We start from the raw sequence: 23889 nt of genomic DNA, 5'->3' as shown, positions 1-23889 counted from the left end.
AGCACAAGGCGTGCACGTTGCTGCAGGTAACCAACTCTCATCTGCTACAGAAACCCTATTAGATATTAATGGCTTCATGTGAACACCACCGTCTCGCCAGGGAGCGAGACCTGAGCGGTTGACACGGTCCCATCCATCCTACACATACGCGCTCAGGCTGAAAACAACTGTGGCCTCTGGCAAGCGCAGTGGCCGCTTCGTTTGTGCAGCGGGCTGTGAACAGTGAGTTGCTCTTCTGAGTAAAGCCTTAGCAATGTGAGCTTAACATCCCCTCGGTTTTAAGTGCTGTCGCTGCAGCGAAGGTGGGTGGATGTGTTTCTGTTCATGTGAGTGCACGTGTGGTTTTCAGCTTCAGAGTGCGTGAAACCTTTTGTTACAGTTTTTGCTTGCTTCCTCCGGCAATGGCATTTCAGAGTGCAAAATGAAATAAATTGTTCTGAAAGCAACGCTTCTTAGAAGCCAGGGATATTGGCTAGAGTCTATGTTCCCCTCTAAACTGACAAAGAATCAAAAATTTAATTTGGGTGGCTGACACTTCCCCCCCTTCTTTTAAAAATTCTCTTCGCTCCTAATTTTGAAACTCAGCAGGAAAAAGCCTACTGCCAGCTGAGTCATATGTTTAGTGCATGACAGAAGTGACTGTTTGGGACCATGCCCTTAATCTGCTGGATGGAGACTTCGGGATGCATTGGAGGCGGTAGAGCCTTTGCCGAGGAAGAGATCGCACAGCTTGAATCTAATAAAATGTGTCTAATAACCACTGTAGCATGGTACAGGAATACAAGAGATCAAAGCTTTGGAGGCATGCATTTTTGTAATTTGTGGGTCAGATCCTTGCAGGACTAATTGGGTGCTGTTTGATGTCCAGGCAACAATAGAAATCTCCCTGTAAATCAGTATATATTTGCCTCTTCCTTTCTCTTTTGTACACAAGCATAAAAGCCTAGTGTGATTTTTGAGATAAACTGGCAAAAGCGAAGGTACAGATCTCCCTGCCTCGCTGCCATCTTTCTTAGGTGTATTACAGTGTGGGCCATACAGCTGATACGGTGACCAAAACAACTGCGTCTACCCAGTAGCCGGTGGTCCCTCTAACGTCGGTGCTCCTGGAGCACTAAGCCTGCTGGTTATTGACTGCCGTGCTTCTGCTCCCCAAAGCATGAACCGAGGTGAAACCAGAGAAGCTTTTTATGGGGCAGTTCATAGGATGTCCCTGGCTGTGGCTCACTAGTCATGATGCCAGGTGGTATCTCACCTTCGCAGGTGGTCACCCCCAAAACACAGCAAGTCAGATATGCTGTGTGCTCTGTGGGGGACACCTACGAAGTTCTTTTATTTTTTATATATATAAATAATAATATGCACACAACATATATCCAGGTATAAAAAAAATAAGCACAGATCTAGCCATCCTGAGTGGAGTTGGACAGCATGGTGGGCTCGTGTGCCTATGAATGACACACCCTGTACCTGGTACATAGACCTTCTTCAAAACACAGGCCAAAATTTTTCCAAGCCACTCACATGGGAGATGTTGAATTAGCCATAGACATGTTATCACACCTGAAACCTGGCTGGAAAGGAAGGATTACAGTCCTTGAAATTAAGGTTTTGGTGTATGAATACTCACGGTAGGTGTTTGGGGGAAGGGGGGGGGGGGAGGTGGAGCTCTCGCGTGTGTCTGTGGATGCTACTATTTTGGGAGGAAAGAAAGATGGGTGTGCAAGGAAACTGTATTCTTGGAGCAAGACCAGAGGGCAAGGCAACCAAATTGAAAGGGTTTTAAATGCATTTTCTGGCTATGCAGACAGGCTGTCTTCAACGCAATAAATCTTCAGCCTTTACGTATTGATTGGCTTCAGTAAATAGTGTGATGACTCTGCTCTTCTGTTGCTGTTCTGTGGGGATCGGTGTGTTACTATGGCTGGAGAGGCCGTAATAGCTAAATGGGATTCCAGTGGTGAGAGCAGTTTACAAATGCTCTCCAAAGTGAACCTTGCAGCCAGCGTGACTGTGTGTGACTGCTATAAATATAAACAGAGTGCTCTGCTGGTGACCGGGCTGGTAATGGCCGTGTTTCCTAATGGGCAAAAACCATGTTCCCTGCGCCAAGTGCCGTGCGGTGACTGTGCCCTGCCCTGGCAGGGATGCCGTCTTCTCCTGGTTCCCTGGTTGGGGAGCTGTGATGGGCGAGTAAAGGGAGCAGGACCGGAGCGGGGAGGCTGGGCTCCTGTTGGAACGTGGGGCTGCTTGGCTATGAAATGGGATGTGGCTGGAAATGCCTCCTTTTCTAGCCACCCTGCTCGTGATTGTAATAGGGTTTTTTTTTCAGTAGTTGTGTGTCACTGGGCATAGTTTGAAGCTCTTGGTGGTTTTTTGGTGTGGGGTGGGTTTTTTGTTTGTTTGTTTTGGGGGCAGGGCTTTGCCCCTGCTCTTGGAGGCAACGCTGTGGTGTGGCAGCCCAAAGGTGGTTGTGTTTGCGCACTGGGCAAGCCCCAGATCCTTGGAAAATGGTCACAATAAAGTATGAACAGAGCAGGAGGGTGGCAGGGACAGCAGCTGGTTGTGTCTCTGGAGCAGCAGCGGGAGGAGGGATGGAAAGCTACTTTAGCTATTAGGTGCCATAACTGAAAACCCATCCAGAAGACTTCCCGCTGGCATGCTCGTGTTTTGTGACAACATGTTACTACACCATGGTGGAAAAGCTCTTCCAGAGGCAGTCTGGGCTGTGAGGTGAAATCCCAGGTTCCTCTGGAGATAGTGGATGGAGAGCTAGGCTAGAGCAGATGTAAAATTAGCATAACAATATGCCTTTAATTCAACTTGAAGGAAATAATTGAAGACTAGTTGTCACTTACGATGGTGACCTCTGCCAGGATGACTCATGCTGCAATATAATATGAGTCACTTGTTAATGATGGCCTGTTAAGGAGAAAGTGCCAAGTCCCGGTAACTTCTTCATTGTGCAATACAAAAGTCAGGATGAAGAAGGGCGTTCAGGATATTGTTGTCTAAAAATAGCTGATACTTAAGAGCACTGAAGCACCTTTATTTGCCTCTGGGGGACTCTAGCATGAAAAGGCAAAGGCCCTGGGTAGAAATGCTTCTTCTTCTTTAGCCTTGGTTTAAAAGAGCCACAGGACACGCTTTGTACCTCTCCTCCCCTGCCCTCTGTATTGATGTAGTGGGGACCCTGATAACTCTCCTTCCTGCCAAACTGCCCAGCTGGCCGGAGGGCAAGTGCCTGCTGGTGGGAGGGAGGTGGGTGGGCGCTCAGTTGTGCGGTGAGCATGGAAAGCCATGGCCATCTCTGCAAAGGCTGCCCAGCAAGGAAGGTAGGAACGAGATCCTCCATGGGAAGGTCCCTGTGGTGCCAGCTGAAGACCCGCAGTTAGGAGCCTGGGGCTGGGGGAGTGGGAGGTGAAGAGCTAACTGTTTGTGGCCATGTCATGCCTGCAGTGAGGGCTTGGCCAGGCACAATGTGTCCGTGAACTCCTTGCCTCTGATGTCTGCCAAATGGGTGCAGGATGAGAAGCTTTTTATGGCCATAAGGAACCTGTGGTGCTCCTGTAATTGATTTGAGCACGTACTTGTTAATCATCTACCAGCTGCCTTAAATGCTTCCTTGTATTGGACTAGTTTTTTCCCCTCAATAGATTAGGTTTTGCAATCCACAGAAGAAAGCAAGAGCCTGGTGCAAAGATGCTCGTGACCAGGGGCAGGAGCTCTCCAAGAAGCGATAGAGGGACTAGCTCCTGGGCTCAGCCTGGGACCCTGCGCTTTAGGCACGCTTTTCTCTGTCCCTTAATGTAGCAATGGGACAACACGAAGGTACAGCAGAGGGGCATCTTGCTCCTGGGAAAGGGTTTCTAACTTTCAAAAGCCTGATGATTTTGTCTGTGGTCATACAATCCTGTAGAGTCCTGACACCAGAAGTTAACTTGAGAGGGTGGTAGTTTTTTTCTAGATCTCATAATTGTTGAGAAGCATGGAAAAAAGGCCTTCCTGAAAGATCATAATCCAAAGAACAAATAGAAGACTCCATAGAGTTTATTGAAAATTCAGAAGAAAAATTGGCAGTAAATACATGAGGCCATGCGTTCTTTCTTCCCAGAGTGATGCACCACAACAGCTGGAGATCCCTGGGCAGCTTCAGCCGTGCTCTCGTTTTCTCACCTCTCATGGGTGAGAAGCTCTCTACCTGCACCATCCCTCACCTCTGCCATTGGCTTCAAGGTGTGTCTTGCCCTCTGGACCTGACCTGTTTGCAGTCCAGACCAGACTGCCAGGTCCTGCTGCCTTACGCAGTACCAGCGTGGCCCTCAGGGAGATAGGAGGATGGTGGTGAAGGGCTGTGGAGAGAGGCTGAGGCTTGAGGAGATGACAAGGGGTGGACCTGAAGGAGGAAAGCTTTGCACCCAGATATTGCTGTCAAGGCAATCTGAAGCAACCAAAGGACATTGAATGTACAAGGGTCGCATTGCAGAAAGTCGGTGTATAGTACCTTAGGAATAGATCTCTGAGGGGTGGAGGAACAGCTCTTCCCGGAAAGCAACTGCCAGCACAGTGGGAGCCAGATCTTCTGTGCATCTTCATTTTGTCTTGCTCCTTTGATGATTATCATTTTCTTGAGCAAGTTCCTACCGCAGCGGCCCTGCTGCTGTGGCAGCTCTGGGGAGCTCTTGTCATGCCTTACTTGCCATCGTTGTCAGCTTCAGCACCAGAGGGGACCCACAGTAAGGAGGGGTTTTGCTCCTTGTTAGAGCAAACCAGTGCTTTTGGTTTTCACTGAGCAGCTGGATCCTGGGTGCCAGCTCCTCCGGGGGCGATCTCCAGACCGGCTCTTAGCAGTGGGGGTGTCCTGAGAGGACCATAGCTTGTTTGCCACGAGTGGAGTTAGGGTTCCTGTGTTGGGGTGGAGCAGTACAGGCTGAAGGGTGGCTGGGCTGCCTCTCCATCACGTCTTACACGTGTTCAGACCTGGGAAGGCCAAGTGCCCTTTACGTGGAGACCTGCGCTTCCAAGGTGTACCATCTCACAGCCTTTGAGAAGCAGGTGGAGTCAAAGCATTACACTTTTGAATAGGCAAAGGCTTTATCATGTGCTTCAAAGGGAGAGATGCCTTGTAGGTGGACAGACTGTACCCCCCCAAAAAATGAAGTAGTATGGTTGACAAGGGAGATGGGGGCATGAGTTCAAAGCTGGAGTTGCTTTCTCAAGACCCTTTCACAATAAGTTGTGGTTTTGTTTTTGCCAGTTGACATGACCTCTTCCGTGCTGCTGGTGTAAAGCACAGTGCCTACTCAGAGGAAATGTCCTCGAGAGAAGATGCAAGAGCCCTGCTCATTATCAGAAACGAGTAAAACTGCTCCAAGCTAATCTGGCTACCTAAAAATAGAAGTGGTGTTAGGGGGAGGGACTGTCTTCTATGTTCATTTGCCCTTGATTTTCATGACATTTTGCTGCTCTATATTGTGTGTCTTGTAGGGGAGACTGTGTGTCCTGGTCACACTGGAGCAATTCATGAGAGCATGTGCTCATGTCAGAAACCATCGGGGAGGAAGGCTGAGCAGCTTGTTCAGGATTTAGCAGTTAACTTGCAAAGTGCAGTGACTCAGGTTTATTCTTCTGTTCTCCAGCTCCTTGTAGGTTCACAGCCTCTCCCTTGGTGTGATCTTGAAACCGTCCCTGGGGCAGGTCTGAAGAAGCCCTGTGATTGGTGGTGAGGCTGGGGGGTTGGGGGGGTCCCAGGTGCTGCGAGGTGGTGGGAACAGGGGGCATCTGTCGTGTGCACCTTGCCAGGGTCATGCCTCGATTGAAGGTTGCAGTATCTGCTTTGCGATTAAGGGGAGAAGAAAAAATCACCTATGAGACTTAATTACTGTGTTGTTGTTATTAAGCATTTAAAACCCAGGTTTCATTACTATCTTGTGATATCAGCATTTATGTTCTTTTAGTATTATGCAAGCAGCTCACCTTGTGATCATGAAGTACTGAAATGTGCTTTCTAATGCTTACCCTCTGTTTCTCAATAAGACCATAAAACCTCTTCTGCTTTCCGTTAATTATGGAACAATAGGACATTTCTCTTCTCTTTTAAACAGACCTGAGCTTTTTTTTGGGGGGTTGTTTTTTTTTCCCTCTTCAAATTCTTGGGCCAGCTGCTCCTCCGAGACTTTTCTGGTCCATGTGGCTAGACCACGGTGGACAAACCTTCTGCCCTTCAGTGCACTGTCTTTTGCCAGTCAGGAAGAAGCAGGAGGTTTGTAGAGTAATTGTAGGAGCAAAGGTCTTGCTCTACTGGAGCAGTCCCAGCTGGTGCCGTGGCTGTTGCTGGCCCTGATGCGGTCAATGCGATCTGCCTACAAGGTTAGCTGAGGCAACTGGGAAAGATGGCAACAGGTCCAGACGGGGTAACCTCCTTCTTCGCCAAAATAGCTGAAATACTACCTTGCTTGTTGATATTCAGTTTTCCAACTAGAAGCTTCTCTTTGACCCCAAAAGAAGCCCGTTCTGCACCCCACCAGGAGTGCTTGGCATGCCCCAGCCAAAGGCTGCTTTGCCAGGAGCTGTGCGGTAAGCGAGGCCCCGTGAGCTGAGCTCTGGTTTTCTCTGTCGGAGCATCTGTGTGGGTCTGGATTTTCCCCACCGCGGCATCCAGCTTTTGTAGGACAGTGAGAGTAGATTTCTAGCTTTTCTTCTATCAGTCCAGTTCTGCCACTCAGCGGCATATAGAGCCGGGGTGGGAGGGGGAAGGGTATCCTCTTCTGTGGTGGTGTTGCCTGTGGGTAATTCACAGGTGACGAGCTCAACGTGGTGGGTTCTCTTGATGCTTTGTTGGAAGAATCTTGCATTATTTCCTTGACTTACAGAGACCCAGAATTTAATCTTTCCTCTGAGCTTTCTCAAGAAGAAAGAAACTGTTGAGTTTTTTCTTCCCTGTAGAGGAAAAGAATTAAAATGTTTCTCTAAGCACAGATGTGGTTCAGTTTGCCTGAATACACTGAAGAGGATGTCTCCAGGCTCCATGACCAGCGCTGCTTCTCCACTCTTTCATGCTTTGCTTTAGGTACACATCTGGAGATGCGTAACTCTTTTCAGATGCTAATGAGGAGTTTATAGATAAGATCCCCTGTGAGGAAAGGAATGCTAGAGCAGGGGAAATAAAGGTGAGGAGGGGTCAAGCATCTTCTCTAAGATTCACTTACAGGCAATGCAGCCCTGGCAGGAGTTGAGAGTAGAAGTCAAACCCTCTGGCCTTTATCCTGTGCTGTTGCCATTAAACTATGCTTTTCTAAGATTAGATAATCTTTGGGTTTGGTGTCTGCAAGACTTGATGAGCAAATTCCTTTGAATAAATGCTTTTCTTGTATACTTGCCAACACAGAATGAGGTTTGGGACATGAGGGAAGGGAAATAACTTGCATGTGTCAATTTTCAGGAGGTAAATGAGGAGGTAATACTCAACAGGTTAGAGTCCTTGGAAGGACTCAGTGGTGAGGATCACATCCTGCATCTGTGTTTCGGTGGCAGTGATAGGGGGAACCCAAGGTGTGAACATACCGCCAGCAGTCTGCCATGAATATTACTGAACAGTCTGGAGCTCCGGCAACGGTGAGACTTGGCACTGGAGAGTTGGTTTGGGGTCTGGGATAGACGCTAAAGGCAACAGGGTTACCTTCATCTGAATGTTGGGGCTCCTGATGGATGCAGTTGCAGAACTGTAAATTTTCTTACCGTGTGAATTGTAGTAGCACAGTATTCAGTGTCACCCTGATGGAAAAGTCCGTTCTGGCTTTAGAGCACTTGCAGTCTGGGGAAACACCGATAGCTGAACTGGGTTCCCAGCATAATATTCCTTTCCAATACATCAGGTCTTCAGAGGAGGAAAGGATTACAAGGGCATGTTGGTCTTATAGTAATTTGTCTTCCTCGCTGTAGCCTGGGGCTGTAAAGTGGACCGGAGCTCAGCTGAGCACGCACCGCAGCTGGCTTTCAATAAAACTGCTGCAGCTGCCCTCCCTTCTGCCCAGGAGAGGTGGTGATGGGCCAGCTGGGTCTGCTAGGTGGGATGAGGTGATGCTGTCGTGTGGGTGCTGCAGACAGCTCTGAGGATTTAGGGTGGCCTGGCAGAGTTTGTTACGCTATTTGTTTTACTTTCTGAGACAATGTATTGCTGAAACTCTTGCATGGATTTGATTTCTGGTTATGAGCATCCTTATCTGCTCCTGTAGCCATTAGCTCTTTGTCTTGCCCACGTGGGAAGCTGTAAGTTACTTCGTCCGATAAGGCTTTCCTTATCAGCTCTGACGTTTGCTGTGTAGAAATATTCTAGGAACTATAAAAAAGGGGCTGGAGCTGGGAATTGCAGCTGAGGTGTTACCCTTCCCTGCAGAGACCAGTGAGATGTCAATGGGAAGTATGAATCTCTCCGTGCGTCAGGCCAGGGTTGAGTTTTCTGGTTGTGTATCGTGTCTAGAAAAAGAAGCACATGTCCTGAGGCTTCTTTTCCTTTCCTTCCTTACTTTGTGCAGCATCATCAAAATGTTTTTTTGCCTTTTAAACTCATCAGCCTGCTTGTGAAATACTCAGAGAAGCTTGGGCTGAGTTTGCATCACTGTCAGTGGGTTGCATCTTTTTGGAGCGGCTTTGATCTTGCTTACTCCGTGCTGAGTAATTTACACTCCTCTCACATGAGCAGCAGCTTCAATGGATATGCCGCCCTCTGAGAGTCTGGCCTTGCAAGCTCTCTCAGTTTCTCCTAATGGTAAGCATTTAAATGGTATTAAAGCTGCTTATCTGAGTGTTGTGCTTTTTTAGAGTCATTAACACCTCTGCAAAGAAAGTGTAAAACTCTAGTAAGGCAGCTGGTGGCACTTTGCAATGGTTTGAATGGTGCTGGTGAGGGTGTTATGGGGGGGGGGGTGGTGGTGGTGGTGGCTGCAGTGCCTGCAGGTGCAGAGCTGGTGCTCCCATGCATGTTGAGGATCACCCTTGGGAGGTGTTGTTCCCATTCGGGGGGGGGGCGGGATTGAAGCTCCCTTCTGGTGTGAGATCAGGCACCTCGAGTATTTATTGGTGTGGGCTGGGTTGTTCCTTCTCACCCCTGTGATTCCCCAGGGGCCAGAAATGTCCATGTCAGCATGTTTGCTGTATCTCATTTAATGGCACATTTCAAGTGATGTTAGCAATTTTCTTCTAAAGGATCTGTGCTATTCTGTTATCTTTACAAGGAGGCATTGATGTGCAAGGGTGATCCTGCCATGAAGCTGTCAAAAAAGGGGGGTGGGGGGGTGGGGAAAGCTGGCTTTGTTCTTCACCTTGAACGTTGTTCTGTGCAGCAACAGTGCCATAGTGGTTTGATCTTCTTTGGGGCAACTGAGAGGTCCCACTCTTGCTCTCATTGCTTGGTCTGTTGAGCCAGTTTTGCTCTGTACTAAGTAACGGGAAATTATTATGACTAACGTTAGGCTGGTAGAAAAACTAATAGGAGTGAATAATAGCACAAGATACATGGAAATCAACATTTTTCTCCTTGGAGGCTCTAGATGTAATCCACTTAATATTCTGTGGAACACAAGATTAATTTTCTTCAGCATAATGTAGGCGAGGGCTTTTCTTTTTAGTTTGCTGGCAGAGGCACTGCTGCATTGCTAAAGCTGAGGGCAGATTAGGAGGGGGGGAAGGATGCTGACCCAACTTCCAGAGAATTCAGAAATGGCAAAATCTGGGTAGAGGAGATTAAACTTGTGCCTTGCTGGCAGGACTTTTCTGCAAGAATTGTGGCTGGGAGTGGGTGTCTTGCACTGGGATGGCCCTTGTTGTGTTTGCTCATCAGGCTTTGCTGTGTGGTAGGGTATCTTTCAGCTGTCTGGAGGTCTAAAATGCTGGGGAATGGATCTGATTTGCTAGGGCTGTGTGGTGAGACTCTCCTGGTAGGCTCCCAGTGCAGAGCCGGCATCTGCAGCATATGGAAACCAGCTCCAGCCTTGCGCTTGTCCTCCTTCACAACATACCTTTGCTGCGATTTAAACTTGCAGAACTGCTAAGCTTTGTAGAGGTTCCTTTAAATTAATAAAGCAAACCCCCCATTCTTTTTATTTCACAGGATGGAAAGAATGCAGTGACTTGCCAAGCTTAAAGAGGAGTAGATACAGCAGAAATAAATAAATCAAGCTCATTTATTTTAAGTTGATTAATCTGATATGTTCATAGTTTTCTAAAATAAAGTCTAGCACCAGAGAGTGTAGCAAATCAAATAACAATAACAGCAATTGATTTAGAAACAGTTACAAATGTTTCCCATCCCTACACCCACATGATTAATCTCACCACTTACGACTGAGGGTCAGAACCTGCTTGGGGATGTGCCCTTGTCTCTGTTGGGTTGGAGAAGGTGGACCTGAAGAGCTGACCCCATGCCTGAGAATGGGGAAGGACTGTGGGCAGCTGGCGCATGCGGGGCTCCTGGGGCACGGTGTGCCTGCAGGAGGGCTTGGTCTGCTGTCAGGTGGGATTTCTCTGATGAAAATCCAAGTAGTATGGGCTCTGCCGTGTGCTTTATTTTCCTATTTCATACTGGTCTTCAGCGGGCTGGTGCCTGTGGTCTTACAAGACTTGTTTTGCTGCTATGTGCATGTTGTGTTAATGTTTCCAGCCTGCTTGTGTGAGCTAATAAAAACCCTGGAGCTCTAGCAAAGAGCATTTTGCTACGCAGAGGCCAGATAATGTCACAGCTGGCTCCAGGGAGCAGAGCTAGCAAAGAGCTCCCAAAGCAGGGAGGTGTCAGGGGCTGTAATGTGACGGGGAGCTCAACTGATCTCGTAAAGCAAAAGGTGGTGGCTGGATTTACAGGGCATCATGGTGACTGGCAAAGCAAAACCAGCAGATCTTCCTGGGCTGCCTGTGTGAGGAAGGTCCCTCTGCTCAGCCTTAGCCAAGTGCTATTCTGATGCATATATCAAATGAACTAACTAAATAGGCCTCGCCCCCCACCCTGAGTTTAGTAATTTGCGGCACTGGGATATGAAATAAAAAGCATCTCCCTGAATTTACAGGAGTGTTTCACAATGTTAAGAAGCCACCAAGAAACATAGAAGTCTTGCTACGGGAAATTCTTTACGACCTGACAAAAATTCTTGCAGATCACTTTAGCAACTGTGGATTGTCCCTGACTTTCAGGCCATCTTGTTGGCATGCATCAGGCAGGAGCTTGCTTTTTGCTGTGGGACCTTGTTTCCCCCCAGCTTCAGTCAGCGTCTGTCGAGACCAAACCTCCAGCCTCCCTGCCGAGTCTGGCATTTCGGGAGGCAGCCTGTGAAATGTAGGAAAAAGGTGAGAAGCCTTCCCTCCCCCTGCCCTACAACTTGTTAACTCTTGGGTGCGAAAGGTCTTTCCAGATACAAGACATGCCAATTAACATGTATTTGGTATTCTTTTAAATAAATTTGCTGTTTTGTCAAGACAATTCATGTAAAGACCTGTTCATAGTGCATGGTTTGGGGAGCTTATTGAATATAGTTGTGGGGTTTTTTACAGTCTTATCTTGCAGAGGTTGGCAGCTAGTTGAATGCTCAATAATTTGGTGTGATATGCTCTATGAAATGTCCTTTTTTGGGAAATATTGCTACCAGAGAGTTTCCTGATCCTCTCCTGCTAACCACCGCTTGCAGAGCCAAGTGAGGAGCTGATGACAAGTGCGGGCTGTGGGTAAGCTCTTCAGAAAGCACCAAACCAGCCGATAACTCCACCTTCAGATAATCTGTGAAAATTGGACTGGTGTGAGAAAAACTCAACTGAATCCAGTAGGGAGGTGATGTTTCTCCAGACACACATATAGGGACTCTGTCTTGTTTTCAACAAAATGTTAAAAGGTAATGGCAATCACTTAAAGATTGCTTTGCCTATTTTTTTCTTCTTTTTTTTTTTTTCCCTTCTTTTTTCTTCTATATGCATCTGGAAGTGAGATGCTCTCCCATTTTAAGACATTCCTCTGGCTGCAACTCTCCCGACAAGGAAGCAGCAAGGCTGTCCTTTCTTGACAGAGGCAATCTCGGGTGGCTTACTTCTTCCCAAGTGGCAGTGGCTTGGAAAGAGGCAAGCTGGCTTCGGGGCTGTCACACCTACAGGCATCCACAGCCAACACCACGAATGTGACCTGCAGTTGGCGTCTGAATTTTTGCCTGCGTGCAAGAGAGGGCTCTCTGGTTTTGGTGTGAGCTTGGCATCAACCTTCCTTTTCAAAGCGTGCCTCTAAGAGTGGGATGTTAAGAGGCTGTAGTTCCCGAAGCAGCTGCTTTGGTAAGTAATTAAACCAACTCCTCTGAGACCCCACAAACCTTTGACAGCATTTACTAGTAGGTAGTAATTTCAGCTTGATGCAAACGTTTGCTGGCTGAGGTGAGGCTCTTTATTTCTCAGAGGGATGAGATCTAAACATTTAGGAATAATATCTTATTGGTCTGAAACTGCAGATAAGTGACTTACAGTGAGGAGAGTGTCCAGCTGCTGTGCTCTAATTGATGTCTGCATCCAAAGAAGTGTGGTACAATACTAGCAGTGACTTTAGATCTTCTGGGGACTATAGATACGATTTATAATTGGCACTGCAGCTTTTTAGAGACACTGAGCTTAGCCAAGTCTTTTATAGATTCTCCTGTTGAAGTTGTGTGCTTGAATTAGACGTGTGTTGAAGTGGCTGATTTGTACTGAGGCTGCATTCATCTAACACGGCACTGAAAACCTCGGGGTTCACTTAGCAGTAGTGCTTTTGCTGGTGCTTCTGGGCTGATTGACTTCTAGCTCTTCTAGATGAACAGCCTTCTGTGAACTGGAAGGAGGGCTTATCATACAGCTGCAAACAATTTGTGGAATCTGTCCTGGCAATCTATGGGATGTGCTGTAGAGGTTTAAAAATGAGAGAGGGTTGTCTGATTTGGAGGGAATCCAGCTTCATTTGAAGGGTTGTCTTAAGGATCGTTGAATATCTCAGCCTGCATCTTCTTACTGTGGTGAGACTCGTGGAGGCCAGATGTTGATCTTTATTAGCTTCAAGTCAAAACTCATTGCCTCGTGGTTAAGTCACATCAGGATGAGATGGAGTCGCCTTGTTGCTAGTGGTTCTTAGGTCAGGCTTTTGAAGGAATGGAGAGGAGGCTTGGACCCTTCTTTTTTCGATGAGCATGTGTAGCTTGTGGATGGCGCTTCCTTAGGCTGGGCTGCTTCAGCCTACCCTGTTGGGTGAAGGTTAGCTTTATATTTGTCAGTGTAGTCATTGTTGTCCTCTCCTGGTGTCACTGCTGCATCTTGGGCTGTGGGACCCTCTGTCTGCAGTGGTACAAATACATCATCTTGGTTTAGGAAATCTTTGCTTCCAGGTCTGCACATGCTCTTTAGTGCCTTGGAGCTCCCATGTTTCATATTTGTGGAGAGTGTACATAATGGCTGCTTTTTCTATTGACGTGGTAGGAAGGAGCAACTAAACCAGAAGAACTCTAGTTTTGTGTGTGCAAGTGCTCGTCTGCGAGCAGGAGATCTGGAATAGTCAATATATTGTAGCTTCAGTGGCTTGGCCTCGGCAGGACCAAGTGGGACTGGACTGCCTGTCTGCGTGGGGGATGTTTTACTTTCCTTCCCTCAGTAGTGGTGTTGGCTATATGTTTGCTGGGTGGCAGCTACAAATCCACACTTGTGTCTTAAATTGAACAGGTAATAGTTGAAAAAGTAATCTAGCTTCATTGACTGAAAAGCCCAATGTGGTGGCTGGTTATTATTTAATTTTTCTGCTGCCAGCTGTTGGCAGGTCTTCACATTTTGGGTGGGAAAGAGATGCATGTTTGGTGACGGGAGCCTCATTGCAACAAGAGGCTAGGGAGAGGAGTGTTGGAGACCCAGGGCAGCTGATTTGCGGTTTAGGAAGAGGAGATGGGCAGAGGAGCACAGAAGTGGCTCTCAGTAGGGGCTGGAGGAACAGCTCCTTGTGATATGCTGAAGACGAATGGTTCGAATAGATTTGTAAACAGGCTTCTCTCAGCTGTCAAGTGGAGAAATTTTTCTTCTGTTAATAACTTAGCCTTGACAACAGTTTTTCTTATGTTGTATAAGAGTGTTGTTTCTTGAACATCTTCGTTTAAGATACAGAGCTGGGTGTTTGGGGGTGAGGGAGGACAAACTGCTTCTTCAAAATGAAAACAAAACCCTCAGCAAGTTCCTTATTACTCTTCCAAGTAGAGCAGCTTGTATTGCTTGAGTAGGCAGGAGGTGCAGTGGTAGATGGCATTGATGATAGCTTGTCTTGTGAGTCTCTGGATGGGTGGGCGAAAGAGGGGAAGAGTACCAAAGCTAGGAGAAGACGTGAGATTAAGCAATCCCTGTGAGGGCTGAATAGCACCCAGTAGTCCAGCGTGGTTCTGCTTCGTTACTTGGCTTATACCTGAAGCAGAATATCTCAAAAATACCTGTGCAGCCTCTTGAGGTTTTTTGCACTGCTTTAATTAATGGGCAGGCTTAGGGCTATGTATGTGTGAAGGAAAGGTAGCGTTTGAAGCTCAAAAAGGTAATGCCCCCAGCCTCTGTTTCTGGAAGTTCCCAGTGATTTGGTTAGTATTCCATTGTCTTGGCCTCTGCCTTCCTGCTTTGCTTGCTGTTGTCTGCAGTTACATTAGCAATCCTCTCCTGGCTTGTGCGGTCCATCTTCGTATGACTCATGGGGCTGTTAACTAGAAGTGCCTTAGAGATGGAGACAACTAGTTGATTTATTAAAAAGCAACTGTGTCTTCAAGTACTCTTCAAACCACTCCATTTTTCTTTGAACTATTTGCCATTTGGGGTAGCTTCCCCAAGGCGGTGTGGACCTTGTTTTTTGGTTTTTTTTTTAAATCATATGAGCGCTTCAGTTTTTGCTGTAGAAGCCGATGTAAAAAGTATGGCAAAATGAGTGAGCTGATGTGTCTTCAGAAGGAATAGCCGTTGACTTTGTAGGGCTTGAGATTACTTGGGTCCTGAAGCTTGGGAGATATGCCCGGCTGTCTACAGAACTCCTGACTTTGCTAACATGAAGGATGGCTTCACAGAGTGTGGCCCAGCTCGGGTGTTTGGCCTTGGGAAACAAAATCTGGGCCAGTATATAGTATGTGAACTAAAGGCTTGATTCTTATACTCGTTCCTCATAGAGATGTTTTGCATGACCAGAAATATATGACCCTGATGACAATTTTAAGTATCGAACTGTACTGCTGAAGGGCTTTTCTGTCTCTCCAGCATTCTTCGTGAAGCCTTTCTCATGCTTTGAATGAATGATCTTCTTCTGGTTGGAGGCTGGTGGAGTTAGAAGACTCTACTTTCTCCAGGCAGTTGAGTACATACGCTACATCACAAGACAACCTCTTGTGTTGGGAGTGCTGCCCCTTGCCATCATGCCAAGCTGTGTGATGCTGGGTGGGATTACAGTTCTCCTGGCTGTCTGCGTGCCGTGGCATTGCCGTTAATTTACAGGATCCAACTGTTTGGGGAAGAATGACCCTTTGGTGCTTCCCGGTGCCAGAATCTTTCCTTGTGACTGCCAGGGCTTGTCTAAGCAGAGGCATCTGCATGCAGACAGAGCTCGCTGGGTCTAGTACTGAGGGTCATGAGTAAATGGCTTTGTAAGCCTGCCTTGGTTCTTGAGGATGCCTGATCAGTTTAATGGGATCTCCTGTTGAGGCTGTTTTATTATGGAGCTGTAAGGCAGAGGCTCATAAAATCCTGATGTTTGGGAACATTAGTTGCACAGGCTTTATTCTTAACGGAGATTAAAAAACCTGCTCTCTTAGTGCCTTTAGCTAACCAGTGCCTGGGGATGCTCCTCTGTTACTGACCCATAACTGTGTGCTGCCTCCAGTTATGCAGTGCATTTTCCTTTCTCTAGGGTTATAACATTTGCTTAATGACTGGTTATCTCCGTGATTTTTGGCTGGAAGTTGTCATTAGTTGCTGAGAACTGGGGGACTAAGTGCACGATGATTAGAGAGGCTCTGATCTCTCATTTCCTCTCCCGTGCATTCACAGCAATCGTAGTTTAATTGGTGTGCCCCTCAGTTCCCCCCCGCACATCTCTCCACTGTCTCCCCATGTAATGCTTTGTTACATACGTTTTGCATGGGCTAGAAGGGGGAAAAATGAGGCTCCTTCAAGGAAAACAAGCAAGTTTGGTGTACAGGCTGTGTATAAATGCTTCTTGTGTTTGGACATCTGCATGGTTGTGTTTAAGGACAGGTAACTGGTGATCCGCGAACTCAGTGATCACCATAGCCGGCACCGATACACACCTGCGGCCCCCAACCCTTAGCTGACTTACCTCTGGATATGGATATTCATAGAATCACAGACTGGTTTGGGTTGGAAGGGACCTTAAAGATCACAGAGTTCCAACCCCCTGCCCTGGGCAGGGCCACCTCCCCCCAGCCCAGGTTGCCCCCAGCCCCATCCAGCCTGGCCTTGAGCCCTGCCAGGGACGGGGCACCCACAGCTGCTCTGGGCAGCCTGGGCCAGCGCCTCCCACCCTCACAGCGAAGAGAGTACATTTACTCTCTAAATAGTCTCCTCGAGCAAAGTGTTGGCTCTTTTGTTCCTTGGACTTACTGAAACGTCATGGTTTAGGTGAGGACATCTTTCAGCTTTAGTCCTGTGGGGTCTGGGTTGGGCAGAGCTGAGTGGGTTTTAACCAGGAGCGTGCTGCTGTGAGCCCTGCTGCTGCGTGCTCGATGCCGATAAGTCCTTCAAAAGGGATGCCTGTTTTGTTGCTGAAATTTGGATACATCCTGCTTTATCATCCACATACAGAAGTCCCTTTTCTGATAATGCAGCAGTTTGAAATACAGTATTTATTGAAATAAAGTGGACTCTTTTTTTCTTCCTCCCCCCCCCCCCCCCCCCGATATTGCTGAGAAAGATGATGCTCTTGCCTTGTTCTATGTCTCAGACTGGTTTTAGCCACTGAGACTTTAGTACCATTGATTTTCCCGGGAGGTGAGTGAGGAGCATAATAATTTCCCACTTGAATTTGAGCCTGTCCTGGCTCCAGCTGTGGGAGCCAGATCAGATCCCGGCACGGGAGAGCTCGAGTGCCAGCCTGCCCCTGGACGGAGGACCACTGGGTCTGCGCAGCCCTTGCATGGGTGCCACTGTGTAAAACGTTTCCCATCCCATGAGCAACTGAAAGATCCACTTGTTGAGTGTTTTTCTGTTGCTTTATGAAGAGCCACATGCCTGAGTTCACTCGAGTTGTCTTCTGGCACAAGTACTGAGTAACTCATCCTCCTCAAGGAGGCTTTGTGTGCGGTGGCGGGCGAGTGGCCGTGCCAGGGCCGGTTGCACCTTCCTACAGAGAAAGCTCCAGCTGGGCTCTTCTGGGAACAGGGTGCTGAGCCCATACCGCCCCAGAAGGCTTACTCTTTCCAAACTAAAAATAAGCTTTTTTCTTTCCTTAGCAGGAAATGGTCAAGCTGTGCATCACTGCAAGTCTAAAAATGGGAATAGCTGGTAGTAGGTGATGAGCAAATGTCCATTGGCATCCCTGCAGCTCTGCAACCCCTGCCTGCCCCTGCCCTGCCCACCCTTCTGGAGCTGGCTGGCATGGGGCAGTGGGTGCTGCTGGCCCCCACGGACCCAGGACGAGGTTGTCATTTCTGGTGGTTAGAGCTAATGTGGTCTGAAATCAGCCCTGCCTCGCTGCAGCATGTGGGTGTCGGGGTCTCCTGAACACATCCCCGGCTGGCGCTGGGTTTTGCCTCTCCTGCGTTTCTGCTCCCCTCCGTCGTTCGGGCAGGCTGGCAGGGAGGAGGGAGGGACCCCACCTTGGGGGTGTAAGGGCTCTCCGCAGAGTCCTGGTGCTACTGCAACCATACAAATACTTTTCTGCATGAAGGTGATGTAGAGCTAAAATTTATTTGTGGGTCTGTCTTAAATGCTGTTCCCCACGCCTCCCCACCCCCCGTTTTTAACGGTGCATCTTCTCCTAAACTAACAGATTGCCTCAATTATTTCCTTTGTATTTGTGGGCTTGTTATTTAGTCCAGATGTTTTTGGTTTAAAAAAATAATAATACAGTAGTGCTTATGAAGGCAGTCCATGGTGTGGGAGGAGGTGGCTGCTGTAGCAGGAGGGTTGCAGCCTCACTGACCGCGCGTATCCCTCTTGGATGGGGGAGAGGGCATCAGCAGAAGGTGGTAGGTGCCGGGCTGGAAGCAGCTGTCTGTAATGAGCTTTGAGGCCACCCCCAGCCAAGTGCAACCCAGCACGCTGCCGTGAGCCGTGATCTGCAGCACGGGCTATATTTGGTCTGAGATTACTCCCTGCCTGGCCAGGATTGGTCCTGGTCGGGGCTCTGCAGGGTGGATTTCTTTTCCCCTGGCTAACACAAAAGCCCCCGTGCAATGTGCCACTGTATTTTCCTCCCTCGCTGCCCATTCCTGCTGGAGCTGCTGTCACGACACTCTGGTACCCTCCTGAAGCATCTCAGCAGGGACTTTGCAGGGTGGAAGGGGCAGAGTGTGCCCCTGATTCCAGGGACAGCTTATTCCCCAGCAGCTATTAAGATGCAAAGCTCTTGCCTATGTAGGAGCCAGTCCAGGAGAGGCCAGTGGAAAGCAGAATATTCCCCCCTCTCCCCTGCCCGCCCCATCCTCTGCTGTGTATTTTCTGGAAGGGCCATTAACAACACATTACTCCTGGGCACTAACAGTGGTAGTTGGGCGGAAGGGCTGTCCCTTTGCCTGCTGCCGCTGAAGAAGCGAGGCTGAGGAGGGCAGGAGGAGAGGTCAGCCCCTTTGCTGGCTGACAGTGCGTTGCCGGCGTTGCCGGCGCGTTGCCATGGCTGTGCTGAGATGGGGCTGCTTGTGCCAGCAGTCAGGGGAGAAGTGTCACTCAGCCTCGCGCTGCAAAATGCCCAGTTACCTTGGCGATGCTTCTGGAAAAATGTGGAGAGGAAATGGGATGGAGGGGGGAAGAAGCAGCAGAGAAATTGCTGTGGAGCAGGAGCTGTGGGTGGTGGGAGCGGTGGGGAAAAGACCTCCCAGTGCACGAGGTGCTCTGGGCCACAGTGGGGTGGTGGCAGGCATGGGGCTGGCAGGTCTGCAACCAGGTGGTAGATGGTAAACCTGATGGAGCCATGCCACGTCTGACATTTGGGCATGTGCAAGTGAGGTGACTTGGGATGGCAGGATGGGGTACTCTTTGATTGGCGTCTTTGTGGAAAGATGTTGGAAAACACATTGCAAAGGGGTGTTATTTTTATCAGTAATGGCCAACTGCATCCCTGGATGTTTCTTCAAACCTTCTGGTCGTTTGTCCTAGGCACAGCTTGCTTCTGGTGAATATTCAAAAATAGATATACTTGTAGCACTGGAAAAGCCTCTTTCAGAGTTTCAGCACTGCAGAGAACAACCCTTAGGAAAGAAACTCAAAAAAATAAACAGCAGCTGCTGCCACGTTTCCCCCCATCCTTTCTCACCCAGTGTGGAAACCCGGTGTACCCCCCGTTCCCTTTCCCATCTGTTGGTGGCATTTCCCTGCCTAGTACCAAGGCAGTGAAGCCACAGGCTGTCCGCACCCTGCCGAGATGCTGCATGCTAGAAACCTGTTGTGCCACAGCTTCATGCGTGGTGCCCGAGTGCCCAGCTGAAGGTTAGCTGGGGTATGTTTGCATCAGGATAGATGTGTCCTCGGTGGTCTGGGAGCCTTCCCCAGCACAGCTTCCCTGCCCTTGGCTGCAGGTGGTCCCACCGAAGGCTGAGCTGGGGGTCTCGCCCTCGGAGCTCCCCGGGGCTTCCCATGCTGCAGCCTGAGGAAGCTGCGGGTGTGATGGGAGAAACAGGCAGAAGTGGGATGTGGCATTTCTAAATGTGAGGGGTAATCAGAGGGTTCGCTGTGACTCTGCCACAGAGGTGTGCCGAACCCCGGCAGGTACGTGGCAGCGCGTGTTCTTGGCTGGGTGGAAAGCTGCTTCGGTCACGTCAAGACTTGGATTAATTTACTTGCGGCATTGCCAATATGCTGAACCTTGCTTCTCAGCTGCTCACAAAGACCCAGTGTTTGACTTTTGGATGCAGAGGTCATCTTGAGCTGATGTGGGCTTTGTCATGAATGAAATCTCTGTGTCTGTAATGTGGTGGTGGTTGTCCCTCTCCTGTCTCCCAAGGAGTGCTGCCGGCTGATCCTCCTTTGCGTGTTAGAGCCATTTATTGACCCATCTGCATCCTCTCGGATCACAACTGGCAGCCCTTTGCTCACTGGAATGCCAGATTGTTTGATAGTTCAAATGACTCAAAATCCAGCAGGGGAGGTTGGGTGGTGGGAGCCGGGGTCACCCGTGCTGCGGGTGGGTGGGCTGGGTGACTGCAGGGGTGCACAGACCCCCGAGATGCTGGGATGCCTGCATCCACCGGCTTCCAGGGGGCTTGCGCCATCCAAAACGGGAGCAATGAGTATAGGAGAAGGAGGAGGAGCGGAAGAGTACATATAAATAAAGCTCCTGGAAGGGGAAGACCCACCGAGAGGAGAAAATAGCAGCGCTGGTTTGTTCTTTCCCCACTCTCCCTCGTACCTCTCTGCTTGCATCATCTTTTGTCTGTGCCGGCGATGCTCTCCAGTTTCCGTGTGTGTGTGACTGCCCTTCCCCTAGCTGGGTGCAGACTGGGGGTCTGGGGACGGGTTTTGGTGCTTTCGTGCCACCTTCCAAATCATTGTGTCCTTGTGTGGCACTGCCCTACATCTGCTTGTCTCAGTTGACAAACCAGAATGTCAAGGGCCAGGATGCACCAAACCCAAAGTGACATTTAAGCCAAGTAACGCTAATGCTGCTGACCTTAGGAACAGAGCAGGAAAACCCTGGTTTGAGCCCCAAAATTGCATCCTGCCAGTTAGCTTGTTTTATTCCAAAACGGATACATAACCCCCCCGCCCTGTTTTCATAGCAAATAATTGCATTTAAAACATACACTGAGCATTCCAATTTCAAGCAGATGATGGTGAAATGGATCAGTGCTCGCTCAGAGGCACCAGCCTGGTATCTCCCAGCCCAGATGCTGGGGGTGGGCAGAGCTGTGCTGCCGGCAGTGCTGCAGCTGCCCGTGCCGGCACGGCTTGGCTGGGCTGCTGCTGGGGCGGTGCCGCGCGTCTGCTCATCGTCACTGCAGTGCTGATCCCTGGGCTGCCTGAAAAAAATTAAAACACTCGGAGTGTTTGTCAGTGAAATGTTGATCTGTCTTTGTTAAATGTATGTTTTTGCGGAAACGCGTAAATATATATTTTCTTCCTTTTCTCCTAGGATCCCGCAGGAATCTTTGAACTGGTGGAGCTTGTTGGCAATGGTACCTATGGGCAAGTCTATAAGGTAAGGGCTCCACCTGAAGTTTGCCTTGGCCGTGTGTTGAACATGGAGCATCCCAGCACATCGTCTTGGCTGGGTTTGGCTTGTTTCAGCCCTGACAAGAAGCCTTGCTGAACTCTGGCTTTTTGGTCTTGCGTGCAAGTACTGTGTGGTGCACACAGCTCTTATAATAAGCAATTCATATTAGTTCTGAAACTGTCACTAAAAAATAAATCGCCTTTTTCTCTCCCCCCAGTTACTTTTTATTGATTATATGATGAAGAGGGAGTGAAAAGTCTGCGCTTTAATAGATAAATCTCGATCTCTTCTGAGAGCCGAGTTTACAGCTGCGATAGGCTGCCAAATGAGTTTGCTACAGTCTAGTGCTCTGCTCATGCACGGGCTGGCTGCCGCCCTTCCACCGGCACAAACCTGCTGCAGGATTAAAAACACAACAGTCAATAGGCTTGCATTAAATTTCTATAAGCATCTAAAAGCAGCTCTCCAGATGAATAGTGAGGGGACTGTGGAAAACATCATTTTAAAGCCGTGAACTTCTTTACAGGCATATTTAAAACATCCCCCCTCTGCTAAATATACATCACCTGTTCCAAACACATCTTAGCTTGGGGGATTTCCAGAATTTGTCATCTTGGTGGGGTCTTTTTGTGGAGGATTCTTGTGGGGTTGGGGAGGGATTGAATTGTTTTGAAGTCTAGGCTTATCTGCACTTCGTATATGGTGGGGAGATATTTCTTGTCATGATAGCACAAGGAGTTTGCCAAATATTTCTGGTCTCCTGGGAGACAGCAGCTCCCCTGGGCCTGGTTCTCCCAAAAACATCTGTATACACAGGCACAAGTTCTGTCTATACGTGTGCTCGTGTATGTGTGCACACAGAGATCCTGTTTGCCCATCACGCTCGTGTTATCTTTTGACTATAAAAAAGAATATATTCATGTGCTCTTACTCTGTCACTTTGGAGGCACAGTTCTTGCCTGTCATGTGGTAAGAGACAGCAAGCTGCCCCTGCTGAAGAGAAGAAGAGAAGGGTGCTTAAAAAGCTACCTGTCAGTAAATATTTGTTCTGGATTCTGGTTCCCCCATCCTGCTGCTGTAGGCTAATCCCGTCAGTATGAAGACAGAGGGACTGAAGCGAACTGAAGATGAACTGGAACTCCTGGAGTTTTGAATGTGTGATTTTTTGAACTGGAATGAATTTGAAAAAAAACAAAAGGGGTGGGGGAAGGGGAAACATCCCACACCAAAACTGTTCTTATCAAGGTTATATTCCTGGGACCCTTCCCCTCTGAAGGGTTTTTCCACTGCACGCTCCCCACCATGGGAGCTCCCTTCTGAACTGTTTTTCTTCTCAGCTGCTAAAATAATGGTAGAGGGTGACCTAATTTTAACTGGTGCATATTTCTAACAATCAGTGGAAACTATGCGCCTTTTAATGGCCTTTTGAAAGCGTCATGTTTTTGTGGAGAGCAGAAAAGGGAAATAAGCGAGCTGGTGCTGGCACTGCCGGTTGCAGGGCTCTGCTGATTTGGTTTCCTCTTGCTGTGTTTGATTCTTTTGGTGTGTCTGTGTTACCTCAGAGTGGGGGAAAAACCACCCAGAAACATCCAAGTGTCAGCTTTCCAGGAGGTGAACATATCTGGGTTGCCTTTTTATCCTGCTGTACAAGAAAAAAATCCTCCTCTTAACTATTTTTGAGTTGCTGGAGTAATCGGATTGTCCTTGGTGATTTACTTGGTACCGGTGCCAGGCGGGATGGCGATGGGGGTGGAGGGGGGAACGCTGCTCTCCAAACTGAATTAGTAAGTATTGAGGTATGAGTTCAGGCTAAGACTGGCTTCCGAGCTCCCTTAAACTAAAGTCTTGGACTAGCGCTCACCCTGTAAACAAAAGGGGACTTTGATATAAAGCATACGTAACTGTTTATGGTGTCCCACCCTAAACTCAGCACGGAAATAAGATCCCTGTGATTTTTTTCCTCCAGATACCACTGCTGTATTTATTTCTTGCAGCAAAACACATGGATCATCTTTCAAGACATGTAGACCTTCTGGCTCCATTCTAAAACAGCCCTTAGAAGTGGTCCATGCCCGGGAGCAGCGTCCTGTGTAACTAGATGGTTGTTCCGCCACCACTTCAAACCCATCTCAGGTGGGGTTGAGGGCACCCCTCTGTTCTGGCGGTCCCCGAGGTACACCATTGCTGTCCTCTTAAAGGCTGTGTGTGCCTCTGGTTGTATTTTCAGATGTGGAGGGAATAATTCATTGTGGTGCCTGTGCTGGTGCTGTCTTCTTAGCCTGAGCTTTGCAGGTCCAGCCCCTTTGCTCTCAGCCAGGAGCAGTCACCTGGTGAGCATCACCTCTTCTTTGCATGGCTGGTCCCTCTCTGAAGCAAGAAGGGCAGCTTTCCCATTGGGGAGAGGCAGAAGTGAGATACTTCTTGCAGGCAGGGGAGAGTATCTTATGTTAGTGTGCTACAGGACTGCAGCCCTGATGTTTCCCCTGGAAAACCTGAGCTGGCAGCCA

At 48.6% G+C, this 23889-nt stretch overlaps 1 protein-coding gene across 4 annotated transcripts in view; it reads left to right on the top strand.

Annotated features, from left to right (window-relative positions):
• Positions 1–23889, top strand: part of TNIK (TRAF2 and NCK interacting kinase) — a 162972-nt gene that overhangs the window by 7134 nt on the left and 131949 nt on the right. For all 4 annotated transcript variants that reach the window (XM_080410540.1, XM_080410541.1, XM_080410538.1 and 1 more), the window contains exon 2: positions 21302–21367. In XM_080410540.1, coding sequence (XP_080266666.1) covers positions 21302–21367 — 66 coding nt within the window. The remainder of the gene's footprint in view (positions 1–21301; positions 21368–23889) is intronic.

This window comes from Falco punctatus, assembly GCF_963210335.1.
Source record: "Falco punctatus genome assembly, chromosome: 13".
NCBI classification, from domain to species: domain Eukaryota; kingdom Metazoa; phylum Chordata; class Aves; order Falconiformes; family Falconidae; genus Falco; species Falco punctatus.
This window is presented reverse-complemented; position numbering and strand designations above follow the sequence as displayed.